The sequence below is a fragment of the Symphodus melops genome, assembly GCF_947650265.1.
Source record: "Symphodus melops genome assembly, chromosome: 3".
Taxonomy (NCBI): domain Eukaryota; kingdom Metazoa; phylum Chordata; class Actinopteri; order Labriformes; family Labridae; genus Symphodus; species Symphodus melops.
This window is the reverse complement of record NC_136693.1, coordinates 21,585,895-21,610,185: the sequence shown is the minus strand read 5'-3', so window position 1 is coordinate 21,610,185 and position 24,291 is coordinate 21,585,895. Positions and strand designations below refer to the sequence as shown.

The 24,291-nt window shown below is 42.1% G+C and overlaps 1 protein-coding gene and 1 long non-coding RNA gene across 3 annotated transcripts in view; one reads left to right on the top strand and one right to left on the bottom strand.

The window, feature by feature from the left end:
• Positions 1–24,291, top strand: part of nfatc3a (nuclear factor of activated T cells 3a) — a 50,093-nt gene that overhangs the window by 2,576 nt on the left and 23,226 nt on the right. For both annotated transcript variants that reach the window (XM_079340220.1, XM_079340219.1), the window contains exons 2-3: positions 13,259–14,438; positions 18,350–18,512. In XM_079340220.1, the coding sequence (XP_079196346.1) occupies positions 13,259–14,438; positions 18,350–18,512 (1,343 nt within the window). The remainder of the gene's footprint in view (positions 1–13,258; positions 14,439–18,349; positions 18,513–24,291) is intronic.
• Positions 12,554–15,278, bottom strand: LOC306821690. The gene is made up of 3 exons (XR_013778826.1): positions 15,047–15,278; positions 12,727–12,950; positions 12,554–12,590 (listed from the first exon to the last, which is right to left on the bottom strand). It is a non-coding gene; the product is annotated as an uncharacterized lncRNA (long non-coding RNA).

The window sequence follows — 24,291 nt, the reverse complement described above, 5'->3', positions numbered from 1 at the left end:
TGTTTCTGATATTTCTCGCTTATGCAAAGTTCCTTTTCTTCGTTTGGTTCTGCCTCTTGACCTAAACCCTGGTGAATTCTCCAGCTCTGTCCTTCATGTCACTCTGGCAGTGTACTTGAGGTTTGGCACGTGCACTTCTGATTGTTTGTCCTCCAGTTCAAAAAGGAGGTTTGATTCAGAGATGGAATGAGGGTAAAAAACTAAGCCTAAGAATAAAAGCCCCACTGTGCAAGTGGTTTAAATCTGGTCTGGACTGTATGACTTGGCATAACGGGGGGCAGCTTGTTTCTGAATTAATAACTCGTGTAAATACAGGATTACACTGCCCGAGTTACAGCGAGCAAACTCGGGAGTTAAGTCTCCTTCTCTGAAGGCAAGGATCAAGTCGGGGCTTGTTTTTGTTACAAACAGGAAAAACTCTACAGTCAATATCTGTCAGGTTGTCATCCATTGAGCTTCAAGTGGATACTTTGTGCTTTAGCTTTTAAAAGTATGCAGCTATATCTTAAAAATGTGAATTCAAGTGTTGTGAAAATATACGGAGGCCAAGCGGATTGCTTAAATCTTTTTTTTTTTTTTTTTTTTTTTTTTTACTGAAGTGATCTTGTGAATACTGGCTTCCTGTATACTTGCTCTTATTGCAGCATTTCTGCATTTTTGAATATGATTTAAAGTCTTTTTTCCTTTTCCTTTCTCTTGCCTGTCCAAATGGATGTCTGTCCTTTCCTTCTTTTGCTCAGTTTTCTTGTTGCTCAGGAAACAGTCAACGCTTTGATGTGAAATACGCCACTGTTCTATTCAGAGGCTTTAGGCAAGCCTACTAAAAGGGTTTTCCCCTGATTATGCCCAGTGCCGACTGAATAGAAGAACAAGACCCTCTTGTAATCAACCTAAACAGCGAGTTGGATTGGGTCATTGTAAATTCAATGAAATTAAGACCGGCTTTTAGACTAAGGCCTTTTACAAGAGCTGAAACAGTTTAATCACTGTTCACTCAGTAAATGTAACATTTGAAAATCTTCTCTAATGAAAATCATCTAATGAGTAAATAATTTGGGTTTGCTTACACCTAATAAGACGTTTATTATTAGACTTGGTATTTATTTGGCCACTAACATCTTTGACTTAATGCTGTTTTGGATCGGAGCTGATAGGTTTGCTGTGCATACATTAACAATACAAATTATTAAATGTTTAACCCATGTATTATAATCAAATGTGACAGACCGTTATCCAAAATATCTAACATGCTGTATGTTTTAACATGAATACATTATAGTCAATGGAGTAACATTTATATATGTGTGTGTGTGTGTGTGTGTGTGTGTGTGTGTGTGTGTGTGTGTATATATATATATGTATATGTGTAGCAATCTACTTTCCTCCCTGCTATCACTATAATTGGCTTTGTATATTTAACCTTTTTTTAACCAAGCGATTAACCCTTCGAGATGAAGATCTCTTTCACAAGGGTGACATGTCCAAGAGCAGAAGACGTCATATTAAATACGACACGGTTTACAAACAACATAATAAAGCATTTTTATATGAATGCAGCATTGAGAAGTTTGAAATAGTTTCAGTTTTATTTAGCATAGCATACAGTTATTACTCACATCAAAAGCTTCCTGAGTCCGGAACCTGGTGATGCTCGGGAAAAGTTGACCCATGACAACAAACTCTTTGGCATCAGCTGTCAGTGTGATGATATGTCACCAGCCTTTTTGTTTTTGGCCAAATCAGCCAATCAACATGTTTTTTGACTAATGTTAACAGTGACAACAATCTGTTGATATGCATGTATGTATGAGAGAGAGAGAGCTGCAGCTGTGGTGACTGTAGTGTAGCGTGTCATCATTCAGCGCGGTTCCTCCTGATGTGATAACGAAATAATGAGTGGAACCTTGGAAAATGCGACTTATGTACTTGAGGGTCTCTCACCTTCTGCTTGGAAAAAAAAATAAATATATATATATATATATATATATAACACGTATTAAACCAAGCTGCAGGTGGGACAGACAGAAAGGAAGGAGAAGAGCATGTGTGGATAAGAAGCAAAGAGTTCAAATGAGTAGATTAGGTTGAAAAATAAAAGTTAGATGATAATTAATTACATTACATAGAAACCTTCACCCAGGTTCAGTGTGATCTCTATTCATCCACATTGTTTCTGTCTTCTTTTTTCATTTATATGTTGGTTTTGTATGCCTTTATTACAGAGATATGAGGGTGGATAGAGTCAGATATGAGGGAGAGAGTGAGGCAGGAGCCACAGGTCAGATTTGGACCTGGGCTGCCTGCTTGGAGGACTGTATTCTCCGTATACATGGGGCAAGTGCACTAACCGCTGCACCAACAGCACCTCAACATTGAGATTTTTCTAATAAATCGGCGATACTTAGCAAGAGTAGTGTGCAGTAGTAAAAAAAATTCTCAGAAAAGTCCATGTCGGCACATCAGAGAATATGACATCTACTCTGTGGTCATTTTCGTCAGAAACTGTCATAACACTGCACGATTTCTGCATTATGAAGGCTATCCACGTTGTGTGCTCGTGCATGAACTGCACCGTGCCGAAGCACATCTCTTCCAAGCTTGCCTGGGCCGAGGTAGTGAACCGTGCTTGACCTAAAACTAGAACAACTTTAAGGGGACATTGGACTTATTGAACTCTCAGTTCATGTATTTGGTATCCACAGATCAGATATGAATTGGTATGATTGCTGAAGACACATGTGCTTTGCTTGTACTGATGTTTGACACTTCCACATTTAATGATTGTTTGTTGAAAAATACGAGGCATTCTGCTTTTAAACTGTGGGGAGAATGAACCTATACGCGTCTGTCAGTCTGTCTTTTCTCATTTTAGAGCAAATAGGACAACACCTGGGTCATTATATAAAATCACCTCTGTTAAAATATTTTGCCGTCTCATCTTTCCACCAGATAAATGTATTGATTGTGTTATTTGTGAAGACTTGGATTGTTAAATTGTTAAGGAGTCTCAAAATCAGGGATCCTCGCCCCTTGGTGGGAGTTTGAGGAATAAGTTTTGGAGTGAGTAGTCGGGGTTATGCAGGTCATGGGCAATGGTCTCATTGGGTGTTGGAGATGGTAAGTGCCCTTTATGGGTGGCAGAGTATTATACAGTGAAGGTGACTGGATCTGTGCCCAGACATGCCATGTGGGGTTCAGATGGCAGGGTAAAATTAAGTGTGGGGGGGGGGGGGGGACACACACACAATGCTCTCTAGCTGCTGGTGAAGGGAGCACTATATTTGTTCACAACTCTCCTTTGTCTCAAGACCTTGTCTTCTCCCTTTGTTCTCTTTTATTCCATATACTTTGACTTTTTTCTTTCACAAACTGAAACAAGTCTTTGTGGTTTGTTGGCTGCCACCATCTCTCAGAGAATTTTAGACCCACTACCACCAGGACGACTGAGGCTTCTTTCCTTTCTCACTGCTGTCGCAGGATATGAAAGAGACCACCAGTGACATCAGAGGGACTGATGTAGGCTAATGAAATCTCCAGATGCCAGCAGTCACCACAACCACTGACTGTGACTAGTCAGGTTTGACTTTTATTCTGTTAATGTGCTTTGACACTTCCTGTACCTGTTTGATTGTCTGTGTTGTGCCACGATAAGAGGATATGTCAAAGCACATTTTTTATCATAATCTAAAAATCAAAGTGCAAGCGAGTCAAGAAAACTGTACTACCCTCGTTTATGTTGTTGTCACTGCGTTCCTCTCAATCAAGAGCATGATCCTCTCAGTCCTCGTCGTGGGAAAGACTGAAAGACTGAAATTACATAGCTCTCATGGTGGACTATTTTGAGCTCCCAAAGAGAGTGGCAGAGGGCAGGCGACAGGTTTTAGTGACTTGTTTGTACTTAGGGTGGGCGAACCCCTCTCGCCCCAGCACGACTGCAACCTTCAACTTTTTACTGCTCGAGCGCTTTGCAATCATAACGGGGAGAGGAGAGGAAGAATGCTGTGCACTACGTCGCCAGGTGAGTGTGTCGGCACTCCCAACTCTAGCCAGGTGTGTCCTGTGTAGTCTAGACTTTTATGATGAGGGGTGGGTGCCTCCACTCAAACAGGCAGCCGTCATTACAGTACGAGCTGTCCTCAAGTCTGTCAGAGATGATATTCATCATTGTCCAGAACCATGACACAAGGTTGGAATCTTTTGTTAACAACACATTTGGTTAATTTTGCTTGAGGTCTTTGTTTAAATATCCAAAATGTAATCTTTCCCTTAGTGTTTTCCATTATACCCTTATGTGCAATGAGTTTGGGTTGTTGTGGTTTGTTAATAAGATCGTTTCATTGTTGTCATTGTGAACACTTTTAGAAAGGAGGTATAATAGATAATAGAATGATTCATATTTATGTTTGTTTAACCAATTATGAATCAGCTGTCTTTTTGTTAATTATATTGAAGGCTTTGTGTGTCCAAAGGAGGGAGATTAGAGACTTAAAAGAACTTACACTTCTATGAAAACGTAAAAGACGGAGAGGTCAAAGGTCAGACGGTCATGCATGAGGTCGACATGTGGGGCTAGATCACCGTGAGGTTGCCCCCTAACCCTGCTGAACCGAAGGGGTCCGAGCACCCAGTGTGATGAATGAGACGTTTGTTTCCCGGGGCGAGGCATGAGTAACTATGTGTGGCATCTGTCTAGTTTAAATTTAGTGTAACTGAAGCTACCGCTGGCCGCGCTGTATCAACATGTCAAAGGCTGCATTACACTGGAGAGAAAGCTGTTGAACTGCTGCATTTGGCTTTATTTTTTTTTCTGTCTTCCTTTGGTCCCCTTTTACTACAAGGCATGGCTTGCTACACAGGGATTAGGATGGATTGAGTCCCATTTTATTTTAGGTTGTCCCTCACAGCGACATTTCAGCCATGCTAATGTTTGGTATTGGCACCTCTACCCCATGCAGTTTATTCTATTCCACTCCCATTGAGTCAGTTGATCAGGTGTGAATGAGATATCAGTGATATTGATTGTTGTTATTTTGTTGACTAAACACAACAGTTTAAGGTTTTAAATGTGATAGTTAAGAACATATTGTGATCTAAAACTCAGAGGAAAGTAGTAGCCATAGTTTAAAGATGATGGCTGCCTTCCTATTTTGGCCCATGTGTTTTCGAAACAATGGCCTTGCACAAAAGGAAAGAGATTTTGACAACATGATCCTTGAAAGCCCGGCCAGTGGGTCGTGGAGGTTGTTTTTTTTTTTTCAATGGGGTGCAAAAGTGTGTGGGAGGAAAAAGCATTTTATAAGATGTTTATTTTGTTTCCGTCATATGTTTTGTACCATCAGAGGTTCAAACTGCACTAATTGTTCATCTAACAATATCCTACATATGGTTTGTGATTTCTTATGTTCTGGGTCCTGAGCCGCTGCTGTATGGAGTAAACGTGCATGGGATATCTGCTGTAGAGATATTCCAGTCATGTATGAACTTGTAGAGCCCGGTGGAACAAAAATGGTAAAGGAAGGACTAACTATGCTTTTGACTGGGCAGTTTATGTCTTCCTGTTTGTACCTGGATTATGTCCTGTTGTTCCGTGTTGACCTGATTATAGGCATGATACAGGAGTGTAATGAGGACTTCCCCCAAGCAGAACAGATTAACACGGACTTGAGGACAATGCATGTCACCATATCTTCATCAGCCATTCTTATCTAATACTGCCATTCTTTTATGAATGATTAGATATGTAATATTCTACAGTTACATGGTATACATTATTATAATCCATGTATTTGAACCAGGTTGGAGGATTGTGGATGACACTTGCCATCATCAGTGGTATTTAGTACAGTCACACTTTGTTCTCTGAAACCATTGTGTGCGAAACTTTTCTTTTTGATCAATCTTATAGTTAGGGCTGGATCAGGTCTAGACCACCTCCTAGTTATGCTGCTATAGGCCTAGACGAGCGGGGGAACTGAACCCTTCAAGTCTTATCTCTCCCTGCTTTCATATCTTATTACAGCTTGTCACTATCTTTACATTGACTAACCTCTCCTTTTTTTGGGAGCTCCTGAGCTCTCTTAGGTTCCTCGGAACTGTTGGTGAGGTTGGCTCTTGTTAGCTCTTCGGGTTATTATTGCCTGGAGCTCAATCTTCTAATGCACGTGGCTGTCTTTGTCCATTGAAGAACAATCTGTGTGACACCTTCTGTGCACGTCTGAGCAGAATATACAACATATGCAAGGTTATTGGTAGAAAATATTGACTGAAGCTGGAATATTTACAATAAATAAATACTGTTTGGGGTAGCTGATCTTTTTTCCTTGTTTTGTGAATACACATTTTAGAGAAACCCTTCAGCTCTTAAAACTGAGTTTTATTTTGTTTTCTGACTCGGTAATAATCCTTATCCTAAACTGATGCAATAAATGGTGACTCACAGTATTTGTACTGTACTGCAGAGCCTGTATCAGATGCTACTAACACTACTGAAGTTACGAGTAGATAGCAAGAAGAGATAACGTTTCCATACTGTTTTTTAGATGCTGATCGTGTACTGATTAAAAAAAAGAACCAATGCCAGGAAATGGTCCGTAAATAAAGCGGGGTGGCCCACCCATGTCTATGTCCCAAATATTTCCAAACAGCTGTTTGCTTTTTCCCCAGGGAGGAGTTAATACCTTCTCTCTTTATCTTGGTTACTTTCCATGACTGGGAAGCTGTGGCTCAGTTGTAGAGTGGTTGTCTCACAACCACAAGGTTGGGGGTTCGATCCCTTGCTCTTGCAGCCCCATGTCCAATTTTGCTTGCTTCATCAGTGGCGTACATATGGGATTTGTTAGTCCTGGGTTGTAAAAGCACTTGAATAGCTACATTCGAATTTGTTGAAGGAAAAAATACTCTGGCTCATAAGCGTCTGTGAGGTCCCTCAGGACTCTATCTTGGGTCCCTTTATGTTCCTTTTGTGGGGCATAGAATCAAAAGACAGCATTTGAGCATTTGCCCAACCTGATTCTTTTGCTCTTAACTCTCACCCATCATCTTCCTCTCTTTCCTCACTTTGTACTGACATTCTCTCATAAACATACAACTAGATAACAACATATAATATGATGAGAATGAAACAGATTGACGTATGATTAACGTCGTGTTGGAATCAATTGTTTGTCTGATGCGTCGATGCAGGGACATGACATAAGCGATGCTGACAAAAGTTGTAAAAAAAAGCTCCTGCCAAGCGCCAAATGCAGGTGTCTTGTGCAGCGTCGAGTAGGTTTGTTCAAACCCCCCAAAAAAGTCATGTAGGCTAACAGACAGAAAACAACATGAATTAAATCCCTCTCCTGCATTTGCTGACTTTACGTCTGAATGCTGAATTTATGCGCAGAGCCTTCTGGTCTTGCATGCTCGGACATCACCTCCTCCTTTCAGTGTTTACTGTGATGGAGTCAGTACAAGAATGGCATGGCTCGATGTCTCTTTAGACGACCGCAGCACAGACTAGCATCATGATTACAGCGGGTCTACCTGAAGAATCAATGCTGACTGTAGCTCCGCTAAAGCGACTTTCATCTGATGAGTAACACTTTCAATTTCAAACAAGTTTTTAACAATAAAAAACTACACCGGTCAGATAATTAATCCTGGTTTCATCTCATTTTAAATCCTCCAAACTAACACAACCGGGAATTCTGTTGCCCAGACCTGAACACTTCATCACCTAATTCTTGATCTCTCTCTCCTGCATGTTATCCTTCTTTCCTCCTTCTCGTAATAGTTGTCTGTCCTGTTTGTAATTGGAAAGTGGCTTTAGAGCAGCAGCACGCAGGAGTCAAATAGTCTTTGTTTACTTTCTTGATTTTTCTCCACAAGACTTTCGGTGTAATTCGAGAGCATTTAACTTGCTCTTCACACATTTTGTCGTGAACTCGGGTTGTACAGGTACAGAGAGGACACATTACAGTTACACATCAGACAAAGAAAATCAGAAAAACAAAGAAAATCAAAGAGCAACACAGAAATGTATAATATCTCCTGATTTGAACATTTTAAATAAATACACTGACAAATGAAATTGCGAATAAAAGACACGCCATCACGAGGGATGTATCATGTTCAGGATTTGTTCGGTCACATTTCTGCCACCTTGGATTAGGATGGAGGTTCTCCACTCCGATAACTTTCGTCTGTCTCTGTATGACTGCAAATATTCTTCTTGAATTTAAATTCTCTGATCTTCTGTTCAGTGTCAAAGTAAAACATCCTCCAAGTAATTAGTATCTAGATTTGTATTTGAAAGGGATCATTGTGCGTTGGTGGGTATTAAGTTCAGGTTGTAATTTGGCACTCTTATGTTCATCCCATGATGTTATCTCTGCATGAGATTGTTAATTAGGATCTTAATTTAGCTGCCGGCATATGTTAGCATTGGTGCAGGCTGTCATTGTTAAGCCTCCGCTGAATCTGCTGTGACTGCACAGAAAGGCTTTTTGATGGAACACTAAAATAACGTCAAAAGGGGAAAACCATAAATGATCTTTCAAAAGGTACAATGAACACAATTGAACTGTATGAGCGCATTATACCATTTTATCATACGTACATCTGGCCTGTCCTTTATTCGCCTACATTTAGATTTTTGTCATGACTGCTATCAATAGATTCTGTTTGAACTCGGACCCAACCACCCACATTACAGGGATCACCAGTAGATTTGGCACAACCCCAGACAGGAAGGTTTAGGTGCAGGTCACCCCTAACGATACCTGTGTACATGTGCGTCACAGACTCTGTGTTTAGTGTAGGCAACCAGCCAGCCGCAGAGTTCCTGGAATCCCCAGGAGGAAGGAATTACATTTGCTTATGTTAGCGCTCCTGGGAATCCCTGCAACTCCACCAACCCAGATGTTAAAAATAGTCAATCAAACGTAACCATTCTTTTCTTTTCTTTTTCTTTTTTTTTTTCAATATTTATTTAATTTGTTTGCGTTATTGGTGGCCAGGGGAGAAGGATTATTTTCCCCCACGGGAGGCCTCGCCCCCAACTATGACACGCCGCTGACTGTATCTGTACTCGTAGTCATGTGTTTAGTGTCCGTCACAGCTTGATCATTGCCCCAGTTTTTAGTGCTACTGAAATCCTCACGCTGTTACTCCATAACATAAACATTAAAACTTGACACATTCTGTACAGTGAGGCGTTCAGATGTTATATATGAGCAGACGTAGCAGTCATTTATCAAGCAAACCTTTTTTAGCAGGTGTTAATTGAATTCTCATCTGAGTTTTTATGCAGTGTTTCCCATAAGGCACACACACCCATATAGTTGGTGCTGTGCTGGCACACTTTTGTTGTGGTCTGTCGGTCAGCAGCTCTTGAGAAGAGTTGAAAGAAGAGACTGGACTCAACACAAAGCCTTCTGTACAGGGGATGTAAGCAGAGCCCGCTCTAATCAATCTGCTTGACCACCACAAAGGGAACCCTGGCTAAGGTTACACCCTAGCTCAAACACGGAGCGCTGTTGTTGCTTGTGGGTAACCCAAGACACTAATACCTGTTGGGGTGTAAGAGCGCACACACACACACACACACACACACACACACACACACACACACACACAAACACAGAAGAACACTCACACATGTTCCCTGTAGATCATCACAAAAACACACAGGAAGGCACATGGCTACAACCACAGGAGCACACATATTCATATACCACGACTCACATTTTTTTACCCTTCCACACATGCACATGAACACATAAAAGAGGTAGAAAGAAAGATTGTGGGTGCCACGCAACAGCAGGAACCTGCTGAAGTAAAGGAAGTAAAGGGCCTTTCATCTACTCTTGAAGAGCCACATCCCTCTCTCTCTCTCTCTCTCTCTCTCTCTCTCTCTCTCTCTCTCTCTCTCTCTCTCTCTCTCTCTCTCCCTCAGTAGTAAAGTGCACTTTCTCAGAATATGTGCTGGTCAGAGGACCCTGACAGACTTTGTGTGCAGTGACAGGAGAAGGAGGAGGAGGGAGGAACAAAGTTTTTGCAGATTATCCACAACTCCAAGGTAGTGTGACGGCCCGCCCAGAGGTCTTTTGAGCTTTGTGTCAAGGAGCCAAGTGGGATGCCACCATCACCATGCTCCATGTGGCTACATTGAAAACAGAATGGTTTTTTGTTGTGCCTGTGTGTCAGTAACATCCAACAACCTGCACATCACGATAACATCTCCCAGGGACGAGGAGCTATTATTATCTTAGGTACAGCAAAGCCTCTTAGAGGTCTTTATTTAACCAGATTGGCTGTCTGATGTATGGACACTGAAGGAGTGTGCGCAGTCAAGGCCATTCATAAAACAAGAGTACTGCACTGAGCACTGCTCGCTTGTCTTCTCCATCAATCGCTTTTCTCTCCTCTCCTCTCCCCTACCCTCCTCTCCTCTCGTCTCCTCTCTTCTCCCCTCTCCTCCTCTCGTCTCCTCCTCTCCTCTCCTCTCCTCCTCTCCTCTCCTCTCCTCTCCCCTCCCCTCCCTTACCCTACCCTCCTCTCGTCTCCTCTCGTCTCCTCTCTTCTCCCCTCCTCTCGTCTCCTCTCCTCTCCTCTTCTCCCCTCTCCTCTCCTCTCCTCTCCTCTTGACCCTCCTGTCCTAAGGTGACTGGTGTTTGGCTCAGACTGGGGGGTTTCCCACCACCCACCTCTTCATTCACACTGGATGGTTTAAGGTAGCAAGCTAATCTGATCTCATGGCAAGGAGAGGTCTGTGGGCCAGGTAACATGGTCGTCCCCTGTCTGATCTATATCTGTGACCTGTGTGCTCACTCTCTTAAACTCGGTTTAAAATGGTTACAGATGAGCCAAAGAATGCAGATTGATGGATTGTTCGGGGCGTCTTCTCTTGAATATTTATTAGAAAACTGACGCGCAGAAAAGATTTATATGTGAAGTGAGAATTTTAAATGTGAGGCAACCCAACAGAAGGATTTCTAATCTGTTATCTGAGCGGAGTGAGGAACAGACAGTCCGGAGACTGCTCTTATTACTTTAAGCAGGCCAGCAGAGACATCTAATACAAAGTACTAGACTCTAATAAAATGACTTTTTAAGATACCTTTTTTATATATTGCACATTTGATATTGGGTAACAGATGACTTGTCAATGTTTTAAACGTTGCAGCCAAACTGCAATTCTTTCTGCTTGTTGACATTAAAGTTCACAGCATAGTGTCACAAAGGAAATATCACGATAGAGATCTCAACCTACCCCAACTTCAATTCACTACATTCTTTAGTTTTGAGATACAAACTCACTTTCCAAGTCATTTTTGTAACATTACAATGTGACGCACAAATTAAATCCCAAAGAGGAAAAAAAATTATAACTCACACTTCCTCACAGAAAAGCCACATTTTCACTCACTGAATGAGGATTGTTTGATATTTACTTAGTGTGAAGCCCATCAGCTTGGGTTGTCCAACAAACACTGAGAAATCCAGAAATTCACTGAACAATGCTGAGTCATAAGACAGAAGTTTCTCATGACATAAATCATGTCAATGAAAATAAAAACAAGAGACCCAAGCATCTTTTGAAATCATTTATGCTGATTCGTCGATTGTCTCAAAATAGTTTTAATACGGATTTGTTGAGTTGCTAGAGCAGCTTTTTTCTTTTCTTGTGGATCATAGAGGAAGAAAGACGACAGACGGCACTGATGTATCTTCTCTTTCATATCTTGAGGGGAGACGGAACATTTTAATTCCAAGATAAAACACCAAACAATGGGTGTTAGTAAGTTGTTTTTTATGTTTTCTTTGAGAACATGGCGATGCCTTGCCCTCATTATTATTGAGCATGTCTGTGTCATTTTGGCTTCAGTCTTATTTTGTTTCTTTTACTGACTTTCTTCCTCTGTTCCACGTTATCGCCGAGGTCAAGTTATCATTTCAAACTAGAGTGCCGTCTTTTCTTTTCTGTGCAGACTCTCTCTCCTCTGCTGTTCTTCTCTTGCTCTCTGTCAGTCAGTCGGTTGCTGTCGTCAGAGGATCCACTGCTCGGTCTTGTGACATGCAGGCAGGGCCAGTGGAAGTCTGGCAGCTATAAATAAAGACATTGCTGCTATGCTGCTGTTGGGTTAAGAGGATAGAGGGACAGAAACCAAAAATGATTTTACTTTTCTTATAACTTAGTTTAAACTTTCCTTAACGTCTGATGTAAAAAAAAAAAAAGGATTCGTCTTACGTTTTACAGTGAAGCCGAAGTCAAAAGAGCCAACAAACAATACATGAGATGGAGGCAATGGTTACATGACGCTTGCTTTGCTTTCACTTTTTATGTTGCAATTAAAAAAAAGGTTTATTCTAGCTTCTTTATTTACTCATGTAAAGTTCAGTTTGGATTTGGTGACTGGACACAAACAAGCGTTGAGTTTCTGCTCTGCTTGATGGACGAGCAGCCAACCTTTAAGATGAAAGTCTGCTCTGAAAGAATACAAATGTTTGTTTTCTCTTCTCCGTGTGTTCCAGTCTGAAAGTGTCTCCGGATGTTAAACGCACATCTCACATGTGAGACACGGGGAGTAGAGGGGTGGGTCCTCCCACTGAAAGCAACAGAGCATATCCAATGAAAATGTATCAATAAGCTCTAACAGAGTTGCACCAATGTGGACAGTGGGCTCTTGTCTATTTGTTTATGTGTGGGAGTGTGTTTGTGTGTGTGTGTGTGTGTGTGCTTACTGCCTGTGCCGGATGACCTTTGTTATAAATAGCCTGTCGGCGCTAGCTGTGATGACAGCCGACAGCACGCATCGTTGTGTGAATTTGTTTCCTGAGTAGTGCTGTTCATCGGTTATCCCTCTTGGAACAATGCCTGCGCAGCACTGTGGCCTCTCATTTCCTGACACTGGGCTCTGTTGTCGATGTAAACTCAAGGTGCAACGGCACATGGGTCGGTGGCAAGCCTGGTTACAGTTTAGAACAGGACAGTGTATAAACAGGGCTGCAACTAGATGAATACAGTTGTAGTATTAGGAATGCAGTTAGTGACGGTTATGATTGAATAACAGGTTAGAAACCAATGGCTGATGTGTCTGATCTGCATAAACACAACCTGTCTTTAAACTGGTTCTGTTTTGTATGAGCTTATTGACAACTCTGATATTTGCATTAGATAATAAACAAAGAACATGTTGTAATAACCATCACATTTTCCCTTCAAAGTTTCCCAGATGATGTGTATCATAATGTTATCTTCCTTTTCCTCTGGCAGATCTGGAGCCTGATGACAACACATCATTCTACATCCTAAATGTGGGTCAGCCTCAGTCTATGGTCACCAATCACCAGTCTATTGGCCTGACTCGTCATGGCATGCAGTCCCATTCCCAGGTCATCAGCAGCTCCCCGCGCTTTCAGACGCACAAAGCGGGATCGGAGCCTCCCAGCTATGAGGCACACGACTCCAAGTACGGCACGTCGCCCCTGCTTCCCTCTGCTCCCGTGGAGGCACCCAAAGCCTTTGAGTGTCCCAGTATACAGATCACCTCCATCTCCCCTAGCTGCCAGCAGGAGATGGATGCCAACGAGGATGAGCTGAGAGCCAATGGGCCTGACGGGGACTACCACGGTGATCGACCGCTGTCCAGGGACCACCTGTACTTACCCCTGGATCACTCATATCGGGATTCCTCGCTCAGCCCGAGCCCCTGCAGTAGCCTCTCCTCTCGGAGCTGGTTCTCTGACGCCTCCTCCTGTGAATCGTTCTCACACGTGTACGACGACGTCGACTCAGAGCTAAACGAAGCAGCCGCCCGCTTCACCTTGGGCTCCCCGCTTACTTCCCCAGGCGGTGCCTCCCCTCAAGCCAGTGGCGTTTTGGAAGAGCAGCCACACTGGCAGCACCACCACCCTGCCTTTGTGCACCACTCCCAATCCATCAGCCTCTCACCCAGACAGTCGCCCTGCCACTCGCCGCGCACCAGCGTCACTGATGAAAATTGGCTCAGCCCCCGACCACCTTCCAGACCGTCCTCACGTCCCACTTCCCCCTGCGGGAAGAGGCGCCATTCTAGCGCCGACATCTGCTACTCCAGCTCGCTGTCTCCTCACCACTCACCTACACCTACACCAGGACCCTCACCCAGGGGCAGCGTGACAGAAGACACCTGGGTCGGTAGTCCTTCAGTAAGCATGTCACCCTTTCAGTGTTGCCCCTCTGAGGTTGATATCCCATCCAAGACGAGGAAGACCTCACAGGACAGAACAGTTATGCAGGCTGGGAAAGGGGAGCAAGGGCTGGATGATCAAGGAAACATGTCTCCAAACCTGGACTCGCCTTCGGACGAGGCCCTGCACAGCCTGAAGAAGGACGGACCAGGGGAGCAGTTTCTCTCCGTGCCCTCCCACTTCTCATGGAATAAACCCAAGCCTGGTCACACACCTATATTCAGGTACATGTGCTGATGTTGTGCAAAAAGCAGAAAAAGGGGGAACAAAGTCACGGTAATCTTTTCAGCACCATCTCGTAGATACAGTCAGCTAGAAATAATCCAGTTAAGATCCAGTGGAAGAGAAGCTTTCAGAAAATTGAATGAACATGTACAAATAGCTTTCAGGGTCAGCAAGGACTTTGTCAACTTGTTGAAACCTCTTTCTGTGGTATTCGATTTTTTTCTATTTCCTGTTCAGATAGTTTAGTTGTTGTACACTCACACAATGATGGCTTGGCAAGAAAGCTCATAATGCTGCTAATCTAAGTTAACTATGTGGTAAAAGTATTATTGATCATTATGTGCTGTCATAAAGATTGAAAACACTTTTTTGATCAAGGCAAGGAGTGTAAATATTGCCATGTACTAAATAACTACAATCAGCAAGATGGATAAATGTTATGACTGTAGATAAAACTTGAAATCAGTGTTGAGTAACCAGAGAACTTTAAACTTAGTATCAACAGTCTGACCTCGTCAAACCCGAGTGACACAAGTTGATCAGTAAGTGGGTGGAAAGAAACTAATAGCACCAACCTTTCCTCTCACACACACGCACACGGAACCACAGGCACACGGAACCACAGGCACACATCTCCACATGAAGGAGCGATGGATGCAATCAGAAAGTCATGATTGACTTTTTTTTCCCAAGTCTGCTGGGCTGTCTGTTCTCAAATGTGTGCAGCAGATGAAGACATGGCCTTGTTTGTTCACACTGGCCCCTAGCACTGTAAATCAGTACAGGGCACATATGGCAAGAGGGACACCACCCACACACACACACACACACACACACACACACACACACACACACACACTTGCTGGGAGTTGGTAGCTTTATTATGACAAAACACAGCAGCTACTACTTTGTTTTGAACTCTGCTGTTTACCTTTACCTTGACCTACAAACATTTCCTCAGGAGCCATTATAGAATACAGCGCACATTGCCTGTTGAATGTCAAAATTTGAACGATACATTTGCTGAACACCAAATGAATGTAGTTGTCATAGTGTGAAAATGTGCCTGAAAACAAATCATAGATCTTAAAGACACAAGGCTACATTATAGTTATGTAGTGGTAAATAAATAAAAAATGAGGGATGTCAAACTATAATTTTTTTTAATTGCATAATTTCAACATTTGATCAGTATTAATTACTCTTACTTGTGTGTCTAACTTGTAAGCTAGGTACTTCACTTCCTGTTTGGATCAAATCCTGCTTTATTTTGAAAGACATTAAGGAACTTCCCATCAACAGAAAGTGACTGCATGAACTTAACCATGGGAAAGGAAAAAGGTTCTGGATTAAAATTAAATGAAAAGAGAAACGAGGGGACGATGAAAAAGTACTTGAACTCATTAACTGAGCCATCGAGGAGTTTCTCAAGTGAAATGAAACAAGCAATAGTGGAGCATCACTGTGAGAGCAGGAAGACGCTACAGCAACTTAACTATGGTGTGCAGAAAGGGACAAACTATCCCGCGATTTATGCAATTCAAAAAAATATACATGTTGATTTGAGAACCTAAAGGAGCACTGTGTAATGATATCAATGGGCCTGTAACACTCTGTGTCAAACATGTCGTAGTTTAAGTCATCGTAGCAAGCTGAGGAGAGAATGTTTTCGAGAGTAAGAACTGAAAGTCTGTGTTCACAAAATTCACATGACAGCTTCAGATGCAAGATACGTTATTCAATGGAATTAATTGGTGTGTTTTGTTTTCTCCAGACTAAAGAGATAACAGTGCAGGTTGTAGGGATTGGGTCGGACCCTGACACCCTGGATAGACATTTGAGAAAGGTTATGTGATGTCATGACATGGGCTGCTGTCCCAAAGCTCATATTTCCTATGTTCTATACTCTGCTCCTGTTACCGTAGCAGCCAAGCAAAACCACACTTCCTGGGCCGTTGTGTCATGGCTGCCATGAGGAAACATATGGGTCAGGATGCCTCTGCTGCACTGTTGTAGATCTTAGATATGTTTGAAATTCAAATATATTGAGAGAAGGTCTTTTTTTATTCCTTTTTTTTTTTACAATTAAAACTGTGACTTTGAAGGAAGGAATAATCAGAAAAAAGTTGTTTATGTGCCCAGAAAAACATATCCTACTTGGCCTTTTTAAAAGATTTCATGTTTATTGTGGTAAGAGGAATCTGTAGCATGGAGCTCGTCAGCTGATCAAAACAAAAAAATATAAGCCGTGTTCATGATCATTCCAAAATGCAGTCTTCCCTTCGGATTAAGTGGCAGCCTGTCAGGTAGTTTGCGAAGTGAAGTAGCTTCGCTGAATGCTGAGTAACATGTTTTTAATTCAGTGTGATCACATGTGTCTGAACACAGCCAACACTTCAGCAGTCTTTTAGAAAACTAAGAATTAAAGGAGTCAATCCTATACGCTTAAAGTTGAAAGACTTTACCTCAAAGACATGCATGCAAATATCTGTCATGCAGTGCACTCGCATGCTAGGAGCCTGTGCTGCCTCCAAATAAGAGCTCAGGCCACCATGTGGTGGATGGAGAGCCTACAGAGGCCAACACTGATGAAGAGCTCAGAGAGAAACATGAGGTGGGCCCATTAGACTTCCTGTCACTGACTCAGGCTCGTAGCATACACAGCTATAGGCACACAGACACACATGCATGGACACGTTGGGAGGGTCTGTAATTTAGGCTTGTGTATACATAAGACCAGACACAGTATGCTGAATGCCCACATACAGCCTGTGTTGTCCCAACTGCTCGTCTTTAAAAATGAATCATTTATTTTGTAAACTCCCAAGATGTGATCAGGGATTTCATTGTGGCTTTTACTACAATCCAAGTCCCCTGCCATGTTAAACCTGTGTACTGTTGTAGTGTCTAAAGGGATATGAAACTATGTAAACCAATACATTAAGATCTAGAGTCAATCAGACATCTTTAGAAAACTTAGTGGACAAAACAGTGGATTAGCAATGTAACAACTAATGTTTTTAATATGGAAAATGAGACATTAATAAAACAAGAAAGGAACATTAACTTTTCATATTTTTTGTGCTCTTTTTAATTTTAATTTTTTCAAATTAGCCCCAAAAAAGCATGTGGCCTTATACTTTAAAATCAGCTTTTTTTAGTGGATGTTGTTGGTTGTTTTTCAGTTTGATAAAATTGATAAAACAAAATATAATCAACGTTTGGAAAAGATCAGGGCTTTGATGCTAACCGTCGATTTTAATGTTTACAAAAAAAATTTGGGGGGGGAACTCAACTAATGCACTCAGATTGAGGGTCATCGTTTATCTGCGGAGAGGCCAGAGAATTTTTAGTTTTGAGCGCAGCTGTTCAAATATGATTGTGGCCTACACAGACTAAAAAAGACAGCGAGGAAAAACACACAATGCCAGCTCCTGTGGCGTACTGCACGAGTAATTTAGTCTACAGTGTTCACATAGCCTCACACTCACAGCCATTTACTCACTGTCTGACAAACACTGCTATTCACTGACCCACACTGAAGACTCACAGAAGAAAAGCCCCTTTAGAAAGTGATTCATCCAAAAAGCTGAACATGGCTTATTACAAGTGTGATGTTTAAGAACAGGAGTAGTGCATGTGGGCATTTCAGTGATTCATCGTCTGCTGGGGGCTGAGTACCCTGCATGTTTACCCCCATTTGACCTATTATACTGTCTCTGACCATGAAAGGGGAATACTACAGGTTTTAACAGATCTTTTCATCAGCCACTAACGACAGTAAGAGGTGGTCTTGATAGACCCTACTCTGGGATTTTGCATTGATTAAAATACCTGTACTGAATTATTTAAAAATATCATGTGTGCATAATCTGTGTGCATGCTTGTGGTCTTTTTTTTTCCTCCTCAGGACCTCCTCTCTGCCTCCTCTTGATTGGCCACTGCCAAACCAGTTCAGCCAGTATGACCTGAAGATAGAGGTGCAGCCCAAAGCCCACCACCGAGCACACTATGAGACGGAGGGCAGCCGAGGAGCAATCAAGGCAGCATCCGGAGGCCACCCGGTTGTCAAGGTAACAAATTGGGACATTTCCACACACGTCTGGGTAACAATATACTACAGGATCTGAAGCAGGGTGGAAATAATAGGAAACTGTGAACACTGTTATTCAAATACGGATGTGCTTAGTGGTAGAAATGTATTTTTTCCCCCCTGTCATCACATGCAAATGAAAACCACAGATCTCTTTAACAGATCAAGAAGTGTCTGTTCTTTGTCCTGTTAAACAAATCGGAACACTGATGTGAATGTGTTACGAGGGGTTACATTTCTCTCTGTGGTCAGGGCTGATTTATACAATATTAACAATAACAATAATAATAGCAACACTGCACCAAGCATTTATTATCTAACTCCTTGTGAATTTACCTCATGCAAACATATTAAATCATTTCACTTTGAACGTTTTCATGATACAATGAGCAATTTTTGCAATATATTAGAGCTCAAACATCATCCACATGTTGTGAATGAGAACATAACCTCGAGGGTTTCATTTCACATATTGGCATTTACTATATGTATTTGTCACACATGGATCCTCTACCATAGCTAGACTGTAAATCCACCTGTTGAGGTAGGAAGTCACCCGGGCAGGCAGGATTCTGTCACTGCAGCCTCGTCAGCTGCTTGTTATCTGATAGCAACAGTGAGAGACGAGGTGCACCTGCACAAAGCTCGGGCTGCTGTAGGAGAGCGGAGGATATCAGTCCCATTAATTTTTCAAAACCACACTGATAAGCTTCCTTTGTGTGTATGATTAAGAGCTGGACCATGGCAACAATGGGACTTGCATCCATTCTACCAGTGTTGCAGTGCTGCCTGTATCGATACTGAATAATCACATTGTTTCATGGACAAAATGTTCATAAATGGTCAGAAAGTGCACTGTTGTTACACAACACATACAAGATCTGATCGTCTTGTGATTTATTAAATACGTTTCTTCTATCTGTGGTAAGATGAGCACATCCACATGTTTATATATTATTCATATTTTGATTTTCTCATCACTGTGTTGTACAAACCATTGGTACCTCACATTGTCGGTAGGGATTTCCCTGCCATTTATTTTGCACACGAGACAAAGTTGAACCGTTTTGAAAAGTATGTTAAACACTTGTGTTAAACAGTCGAGACATTTTCCAACACAACTAGAATTAACTAGCTAATTCACTGCCATTTGTTTTGCATTAGAAACAGCATGTGTCCTCATACATTCAGGCTTCCTCCAGGCCAATCATTAACCATTTCAACCTCAGTTAGACCAAGATCCTATCCCGCCATATGTGACGATGCATAATTTACCCGCCAATTTTTTTTTCAACCGAACGTTTGCCACGCTTGCCCTCATTCCCCATCCCCAGAGGGAAATGTTGGTTATAGCAGTTTCCTTGCAGAAGCTTATGAGTCGAGCTCTATTAGTGTTGTGTCAGCTGGAAACTGATCCACAGGATCTACATGATTAGCTCAGATGTTAGTGGTGTAACAGATGATAAATATCAGCGTTCCTATCTTTAGATCTTTATCAAAGATCTGTGCATTAGTTGAATTGGGGGTAAAAAAGGAGAAAATATTTATTTACAGTATAATGTCACTTTTCTACACATCAGCTAGTCTCAGACTGTTCATTTTAACACACTCACTTCTCACCTCCTCAAGCTGTTCGATTAACCTAATTACCATTTGACTCATTTTGAATTGTTTAAAATCAATGTTCTGTTTTATTGGACTGACTTTAACCCACTTATTTGACACTGACACAGAAGTTTATGTCCCAGAAAAACGTAAAGATCAAAACAAACATCTGAACAGGTGGCATCTTCTGTCTGAGTCTGATCGTATCAGCGGTTGTCTAGCAGGTCTAACAGACTGTATTTACTAAACACCCACTCCTTTATTGTTGGTGATCGAAACCTCTTTTCGATGCACAATGCAAAAATGAGCATTTTTAAAGGTTGTTTCTTTAGTTTCTGACTCCATTACTGTTGTTAAAGAAACAACATCAGTTGAACAAACAATCAAACACGAAGCATACATACTCACACACAGACACAGAAAACGTGTGTGTGTGCTTCTTCTTTTAGGGTTCGTATACATCAAGATGACAGATATTAAGCCAACTCTACGCAAAGAAAAATAGCATACAGCCAAAACATGAAGCTAAAGTAGATGTTAGTCATTCAGCCAATCATTGGGCTGCGTTAACAAGCTTGCACATTGCATTTTTCCCAGGTGTACTTCAGGTGTGAAGCGAGCTGTTCCCAGGAGGCAGAATGACACTGGTGCCAGCATGTATGCTTCTCCAGCTTCTCCAACATTGAATGTAGATTTTTTTTTTTAAACCATGTTTTGGTTATTATAAATCAATCATTCTGCTGACTAACACCAAACACACCCTGAATACATATCGTAGCTCTATGTCGCCTGCACCCTGCGGGACCTTTTCTTCTCCTTAGGTCTTGACTCTGGGGGCGTGATGTCACCAGATGACGGCATAGCTGCCATCTGGACATGGCGATGACTTCCTTTTGTGGCCACTCTGTTGCCCAGATCAATCCGCCACTGAGCTGCTGACTAACAGAAAAAGAAGACAATGTCTTGGGAGGGAGCTGTGGGCCTATGTGTACTGAACACGTTTTAAAGATCTAAAATGATGTACTGGAGGGAGAGTGTATGAGTAAGACAAGGGAGCTGCTATGTCTTTGTCCTATTGATGTATTACCCTTCACTCTTCTGTGCTGTGTTTATTCATCAGGCCTGAACAAACAGATTGAGGGTAATGCCTGAAGTCACTTCTTTTAGACTGGGATAGTTTTGCAAAAAAAAAGCATCCCAAACAGCATCGGTACAACCACAACGTCGATACTAAAGTTATGACCTCCAGGTAAAGTAGTGGTTGTAAGCACTTCTTTGACAGACATATCCATTTAAAACAGGGCATCAGCAAACTCCTGCAGACGGGGCACATCTTTATATTCCAATTCAAATATAGTTGGAAGTTGTCGTTTGCTCCTACATGAAGCAACAAACCTTGGCTATTGTGTTTTGCTGTTAGTGATAAATGTTTGTTGTTTTACTTATAAAGTTGTTTATCAAGCTCTAAAGCGACTGTATTTTTTTGGTGAAATACTACATGGAGTATGAAGGCTTTATGTTGCCCTGTAAGCCTCTAAATGTTCATCCAGAGTGTATGTAGGTAACAAACACAGACAATTCATTTCCTCTTGTACTTTGCGTCTACTCTACCACGTGCATGTGTTTTTATTGTAAAAGCCATAGCGTACAGTGTTTGGGGCCTTATTATATATTTGAAATAAATGTTACAGTAGTTGGGAAAAATAGATTTCAATCTTTCAAAGGTTAAAGCATGAGACTACAGAGCGGTGGGATTGGACACCAACATGAAGTGATATCACTCGAGAGAAGCCATGTGAGCGTGTTAAACAGCTGCTGATCAGTCTGCCAATGGAGATCATCCACTTCCTACAGTATCCAGACAAACACAGACCACAAAGTGTGAGAGTGTTTACTTTGAAATGGTTTTGACAGACATGATTCATTGCTCTGTGTTTAATGATGAACGCTGCAGAGACTCCTCCTCAGGGCTAATGATATCGTAACTAGCCACAGCGGAGCGTTGTAGAAGTTCATCTGTCAGCAAAGTTTGTGAGGCTTTCATTCAGCACAACATATAAGAGAATTAAGAAATCTTGAACTGGAACAACCATTGTGGCATTGATACCAAAAAAAAATTGCAAATGCACATTTTAAAAGATATTTAAAAATCTTTACACTCCACACGGTTTTTAATATGTGGACCTGACTCTAAAAAAAGAATTGTTCAGTGCATGCAGGATGGCCTTGCCTGTGCATGTCTGACAGGCTACTTTAGCCATTCCTCTGGGGCTCGCTGCAGACCATAATCGGTACACCTGTTGCTAGGAGACATATAAGTCCAAAGCCTCTCTGGCTGGCTGAGGTATCCTTGTGCGTATTTAACCAGCTTAATTGAGTGCTGCAGCACCCACACAAATATAAGGAGCCCCACTGGTATTACCTGGTGCCATGGATAGAGGCAGGCAGACACAACACAAAAGAAAGTAGTTACAGTTACACATACAGTATTAGAAAACCACACCGACACAACTTAGGACATTGCTTCATTTCAAACACTGAAGAAAGAAAACAGACAGTTGGAGAAATGCGATGCCCATCTTTAAACTTGTTGCGACAGTTGATAAATCTAAATGAAGCCATGGTGTCTGGTAACAAGGATTTGTAACAGAATATATCAGAAGCTGTCCAAGACAGTCATATATTTCCGCTGGCTCAGATGCATTAAGGGATTTTGATCCCAGTGATTGAATAGAGGGCCGTGACCCCATTACTGTCTGTTTCTGTCATTCACTCTCACATTTTAAACGCTTTTTTAACCCGTTTCGTTCCATCACTTTCTAGCTGAGTTGGGTCGACAGTCTTTCTGTAGTGAAGTCTTTGACTGGCTTCTCTCACACTCAACATGGCTCTGTCAATGGACTGGCTGTCATAATGGGGGAACGGGACACAGACAGCAATGCAAAGCCATGCAGTTTGCACTGTGTGAACCGGCTGTGTATGTATACGGTGTAGCTTTGCCTCGGGGCTGTGTTCGATGTAAACATGTCGGAGGCTCGGATCTCATGTGTTGTAATCAGGCTTAATGCTCAGTGAGAAAAGAGCCAGTGAGAGGCGAAAGAGAAAGAGTGGTGTGTGTGAAAGAGAGAGAGAGAGAGAGAGTGGGGGAGGATAGAATGAGCATGAACTGAGTTTGGACCAGTCTAGTAAGACCATATACAACCCTCATGCAGTATACAGTGTGTGTGTGTGTGTGTGTGTGTGTGTGTGTGTGTGTGTGTGTGTGTGTGTGTGTGTGTGTGTGTGTGCGTGTGCGTGCGTGCGTGTGCGTGTGCGTTGACCTTGTTTAAACAAACAGTCAACTGGCCCCCTGGCGCTTTCTGCCCTCCCTCGTGTGCCTGGCAAACAGCAAGCCTGTGTGAGCTGTAGAGAGTGTGTGTGTGTGTGTGTGTGAGTGCGTGCCCATGTGGTGCCACAGTAGGGACCAGTGCCAGATAAAATGAACCCACTCATGACCTTGACCATCATGCTCTGGTTTTTCAAATCTGTTTTAATACACATGCTAGCCACTCACACACACACACACACACACACACACACACACACAAACACACACACACACACACTATTTTGCTGATACACACATCACAAACCTTCTCAAAGCTTACACTTTACAGCAGTTAGTTTGCTTGAATCCACACATACACTCTCTGTCACAAGCGTCAGGGCTGCAGTTTAGTGTACGTAGCTGCTCACTCACTCTCTCATACACACACATGCACACACACACACACACACTGTCTCACCATGGCAACAGTGGAGCAACACAGGGAAACAACTTGGCAGAGTCAGGCGCTTGCTGTGAGAAAGTGTCGAGTTACGGCAGAGGACTGGAGCTGAGGAAAGTGAGAGGTGAGGACAGGGACGGAGAGGAGAGAGGGACAAAGGGAAAAGAAGCAGGACAAGGGGAAGGAGAGATGAAAACAAGTGAACAAAGGAAAAAGGATAATATGAAGAAAGGTTAAAAGCTAGTTGAAAAGAGAGAGAGAGCAGGGGATCTCTGTCATTTATTCCATCAAATTAGGTCTTCATGTCCCTGTCCTTGTCATAGTTTGAACTTGAAGTTGAACACTTTTGTTTACGTATGTCTGGGTGTCATTTATGTGCGTATGCAG